Genomic DNA, 5,476 nt, shown 5'->3' with positions numbered 1-5,476 from the left:
TGCGGGAACTGGCTGGTCCAGCAAATTCCAACCTGGATTGCGCCAAACGCGTTGACTATTTCAGGACTGCTGGTCAATATCGTCTCCACGTTGGTGCTCGTGTATTATTGTCCCACTGCAACAGAGGAGGTGAGTAGAGCGACCTTGGCACCAGTTCCCAGGCGGAATTCTGTACCAGGCGCTGATCAAGATAAAGAGCCCATTTCTATTCAAAAATGTATTAAATTAATGTTGTGAACTTATTTTACCATACAAGTTTTCGCTTAGATGGGAATTAATGAAAGTGTCTCACTAACTAAAGTCTACTCGGCCAACTTTTTACCCTCGTCAAAAACTGCTGTCCTCGTTATGACAGTGATTTCATTGTATGCAATTGTGTTGCTCGCAGAAGCTTGGGCGAAAGAAAGATAGTGAACATTGTATTCAACTATAGTGAAGTTTATGGATAAAAACATGTGCTGCCTCTCAGATTGTATCTCGATCAAAACAAAACTGAACAAAACTCGCGATTATTCAAATATAAAAGTTTATAGCGCTGATTATAAATCACTGCACTTCAAATGATCGAATCGTGAATCGGATTCAGTTTGACTTGGAAAGTAGACTTGTGGTTTTTGTGGTGTGTTATGTTTCTCCTCAACAGTTCACTTTACGAATAGAGGTTTTAAAGTTCAGCTACAATTAATGGTTAATGGAGTTATCAGTAAACGTGGTGGCCCAATCATTAAACAATTGATTTAATTAATAGACAAAAGAGCTGCAGATAAAGACCTCATCTTACAGTGACTAAATAGTTGATTATACATTGTAGCATAGACCAAAACGGATTTTATCCATTTGACTTGTATCTCCAGGTTTGCTATGCAGCATGTTAAAGATTTTGTGTTTATCAGTTTTGGACTTTTGTCCATTACGAGACCTTTGCAACCGGGTCCACAGTCCAATCCTGCCACTAGTAGCATTTTACACAAGCACAGAACTTTTTTTTTTAAGTCATAAATAAAAGTGGGAACAGTGGAAAGTCCAGCCTGTGGTCCACTCTTATGTTTGCATTGTGACAGGGAAGTCATTGTATAAACAACTGCATATGATACGAACTCACATGAACCTGTGGCCTCAGTGCACATTTTCTCCTAAAGTCACCTTTGTAACACTAAACAAGCAGACTGTATCTCTGCCGCCACCGCAGACTTTAGAGGAAAGCACTAGGATGTTAGGTTTGTGTCGTTCGGCATGAAATGAGTGTGTCTCTAAAAAAAACAGACACTCTTTGTCTCCTCTGGAACACACACTGTTGCTGTAAACACACATTCTTGGCCAGCTCTAGTGTCCAGATGGTCTCCTAACCTCCGCCCTAGTTAAAGGAACCAACCCATCGCTGACAGCTGGAATCTCTCCTGACCGTACGCATGCGCATACGTACTTGGTGTCAGTGCAGAAATACAGTTTAGTTAACACTTAGACAGAATCTGACAACAGGGATCAAATCATCAGTTTCACTTTCCCAACCATCCATTGTTCATTATTCTTCATATTTCTACCTCTGTATATTTTTAATAATTTTTTTAAATATCTTAAACATTAAAGGAAGGGGTTTACTCTCTTAAAATATTATAAATATTTTCTTGCATCTGTACAAAGCTGTCCACACTAGAATACCTATGTAAAAAAATAATTCTCATTCTGTTCTATTCTATAGGTTAATAAATACCAGTAGGTGACACTGTTGCTATCCAATTGATGCTTGAGGTGAAAATATTATATATATATATATATATTTTATTATTATGTCTTTTATTTGGCGGATTAAAGCGTGAATAAAGGTGAGTGGTGTACGGCCTTAACAATCAGTAGGTGCTCTTTGTCTTCGTGTCCGGCCAAGGGCAGCCTAACTTAGGTCTGTACTTCGGTTTTAGTCATACCAGGTAGGCATTGACTCAAAGTTTTGGCCAAGTTACCAGATTAGATTTACATTAAAAACTACAATGTTCTACCAGGCTTAAGAAGTTGTATTACTCTGATTCCAGTTTACTAAACGCAGCCTCATTTGCTCCTCAGGCTCCATGTTGGGCTTTTATCCTCAGCGCCCTCGGCCTGTTCATCTACCAGTCTCTGGATGCCATTGATGGGAAACAGGCTCGTAGGACAAACAGCAGCTCACCACTGGGGGAGCTCTTTGACCATGGCTGTGATGCTGTCTCTACAGGTACTTCAATGTACAACCCATGCCCACGTCTGAAGTTCCTGGTCCTAGGACTCACTTATACAATCGCATTATCCTAAATCATACCTTAAACTCCTGTGTCATCCTTCCTTTGCAGTGTTTGTTGCCGTCGGAACGTGCATCTCATGTGGGATCGGTAGATTCCCAGACTGGATATTCTTCTGTGGATTTATTGGGATGTTCATGTTCTTCTGTGCCCACTGGCAGACTTATGTGTCCGGGACTCTGCGCTTCGGCCTGTAAGTAGGATCAGAAATTATCCAGGGCTGGGGCATAATACCTTTAACATTAAAACACTAACATATACTGGTAGAAGTCGTTCATACACCACATGAAAGATAGCTAGCTGGAAACAATTAATTAAATCTGATGGATAATTTTGAATAAAGCTAAATTAATTTTAGCCAAGAATTTTCTAAAAGAAACAAGGCCTCAGGTTTAGCTACCAAAGATTTTATTTAGAAAAAAAAAAACTAACAAACATTTTACTTAAGAAGTGAAAATCAGGAATTTAATTATAATTTTTATTCATGTCCTGAATAAGCCCAAAACAAACTAAAAATTATAATACAACACTCAAAACACCATTTAGCTAACTTTAGCCACTGCTACATGTTATACCAAAAAACGTTGACCAAACGTAGCTAAAATTAGCTCAACGTTAACTGAAAAAAATGTATTAAAATTGCTGAAATTTATTTTAAGATAGCTTGCACAAGATTAGCTATGATTTTTTTTTTAAATGACAGAGCTAGTCATAACGACTCTGCTTTTTAATCTGCCAGCCTTTAACCCTAACCCCTGTTTCATTGTCCTCAGGGTCGACGTCACAGAGGTGCAGTTCGCCATCATGACCATGTATTTGATGTCAGCCTTCGGTGGAGTTAGCCTCTGGTATTCAACGGTAAGTGAGTGAAAAACTCCAGAGATAATGTGCGCTCACACACACTCACAAAAAAAAAGAACCGCACTAAGAGTGTATGCTGGATGATTCTCTAACCGTCAGTCTTCAACACTAACTAATCATATCATAATGAGCCTTTTAACACTCTTAAATAGTTTCTTTCGGTTTTACTCTGTGCTGCCCCCGGAGTCTTGACTTTACATCACATGACAGAAATGATGTAACTGATGTAACTTTTCAATCTAAAATCCACATATTTAAAATTCATTTTTAGATGTTTGGTGTGAATGTGATCTTATCAGACTTCCATAAACCTCTTCTGAATCTTCTGTTGTCTGTGGTCATTTGTCATGTGTGTCCGTTGACAAGGGATCTGTGATTAAATCAATAACAAACAAATAACATTGTGTAGTCTGACCTTGGCTGTTATAACATCCTTATCCATTTCTACAGTGAAAATCATTTCTTCATATGATGTGACCTGTGTGTTTCCGTAGTTGCCGCTCCTCGGACTGAAGCTGTACATCTTCCCGATCATTGGTATCATCGGAGGCGCACTCTACTCCTGCTACAACTACTTTTACGTCATCATGAATGGTGGCGTTGGCAAAAATGGCTCCACGGTAGCTGTAAGTACACAAAAAACATATTAAAAAAAATGTCGGTTTAGAGGTGGCACGAGTGACGCTAACAACGTGAACTACTGCTTCGTAGGACACCAGTGTCCTGAGTCCTGGTTTGCACATCGGCCTCATCCTCACGTTGGCCTTCATCATTTTCAAAAAGTCATCCAGTCACCTGTTCGAGCACCACCCCTGTCTGTACCTGCTGACGTTCGGAATGGTCATCTCCAAAATATCCAACAAGCTAGTGGTACGCATTCACTTCAGCCTCCCTCTGTCTTATATTCTGTCGTGTGATTCAGGTGTTTGATTCTCCGCGTGTCCTCTGTAGGTCGCCCACATGACCAAGAGTGAGCTGCACCTCCCGGACACTGCGTTCCTAGGGCCAGGCCTGCTCTTCCTCAACCAGTACTTTAACAGCTTCGTAGACGAGTACATCGTCCTCTGGATCGCCATGGTCAGTTTGGAACTTTCGTCCTTTCAAAACAGTGGGAGTCCATCCTAGAATTTAAAAAGTTCAGATTTATATCGTTATGTCATTGACAAAACTAGATGTCCATTTTATTAGGTACACCAGTTATTGCAGTTCAACGGTAGTTCAACAGTGACCATGTAGTCCCAAAAACTGCACCCACACCTCAGATCTCTCTGAAATAATAGTTCAGCGAAGTGTACCTAATGAAGTGGACACATTTCTTTGGGTCTATTCTGGTTGTTTGTCTAACCTACATAACCTATATCGACGTGAAATAATCTCTACATGCTTCAGTGCAAAAATACAACCAGCTCAAAGAATGAGTAATTGTTGTATCGTGTACTGAGGGTCACAACTTTTTACCGTGACCTGTGAAATTAGGATTTTGTCGAAAAATTCCAAAAAGTTCCAAATGCTCTAATTTGATGAGAAACATGCAGAAAACATAAAAGTATGAATTTTTCTTTTCCAAATATTTCACTACCTGCTATCAGCTGAGTATTTTTCTTTTATCTGGCGATAACAGAGTTTGCATTCAGAACTGCACAAAAGTAAGAAAAACGTGTTGAAATTCTTCTGCAGCAGTCAGTATTCATTCATTAGGTCACGAGATTGATACTGCAAACAAATATTTAATGATTGATTAAAGCGCTCTATAGCAGTGATTCCCAGCATGCACTAAGTAGCAGTTCAGTCCTGCTAATACTGGATGTTGGTTTTCATTCCATCTAATAATCTCAACTCACCCTGCTGCAAACACTGATCCTGGTAGAGTAAGACCTAAGCTGCAACATGTCATCGACAAAATTACGTCTAATGATAGTCGTCAACTCATAATATAATTTAATAAAATAATTAGGGCAAATTCGACAGGCCAGAATATAAAGCCCTACTGGGCCGTATCCAGCCCCCAGGCCATAGGTTGCCCATTCTTGGTCTTCAGTCTTTTGGTTATTGTGTTGAGCACTCTGCCCAACTGATGTCTTTATTTACCCCACTCTGATAAATACCGTCTATAACTGAAATTGATCATTCTGATGATTTGTCTCTAGATCCTGTCTCTAGTGGATCTGACGCGCTACTGCAACGGCGTCTGCCTCCAGATCGCCTCCCACCTGAAGATCCAGGTCTTCAGCATCACGCCGCCGCCGCAGAGCCACGCCCACCGCGACTGACGGCTTGCCCGGCGGGGGGGGGGGGGGGGGGGGGGGGGGGTCCCCCCCCCCCCGGTAGCCACACGGGGGCGTCGC

General features: G+C 40.8%; 1 protein-coding gene across 1 annotated transcript in view; it reads left to right on the top strand.

Annotated features, from left to right (window-relative positions):
- The window catches only part of chpt1 (choline phosphotransferase 1), a gene marked incomplete at its 5' end in the record, with an annotated part of 5,911 nt that continues 435 nt past the window's right edge, over nt 1-5,476 (top strand). Inside the window, 8 exons of the mRNA XM_025058197.1 lie at nt 1-129; nt 2,059-2,206; nt 2,322-2,463; nt 3,044-3,128; nt 3,626-3,757; nt 3,843-4,001; nt 4,083-4,208; nt 5,279-5,415. Of these exons, the coding sequence (XP_024913965.1) occupies nt 1-129; nt 2,059-2,206; nt 2,322-2,463; nt 3,044-3,128; nt 3,626-3,757; nt 3,843-4,001; nt 4,083-4,208; nt 5,279-5,401 (1,044 nt within the window). The remainder of the gene's footprint in view (nt 130-2,058; nt 2,207-2,321; nt 2,464-3,043; nt 3,129-3,625; nt 3,758-3,842; nt 4,002-4,082; nt 4,209-5,278; nt 5,416-5,476) is intronic.

Source organism: Cynoglossus semilaevis, chromosome 8 (assembly GCF_000523025.1).
Source record: "Cynoglossus semilaevis isolate Cse_v1.0 chromosome 8, Cse_v1.0, whole genome shotgun sequence".
NCBI classification, from domain to species: Eukaryota; Metazoa; Chordata; class Actinopteri; order Pleuronectiformes; family Cynoglossidae; genus Cynoglossus; species Cynoglossus semilaevis.
Note: the sequence above shows the minus strand (reverse complement) of the source record. Positions and strands in the feature narration are given on the sequence as shown.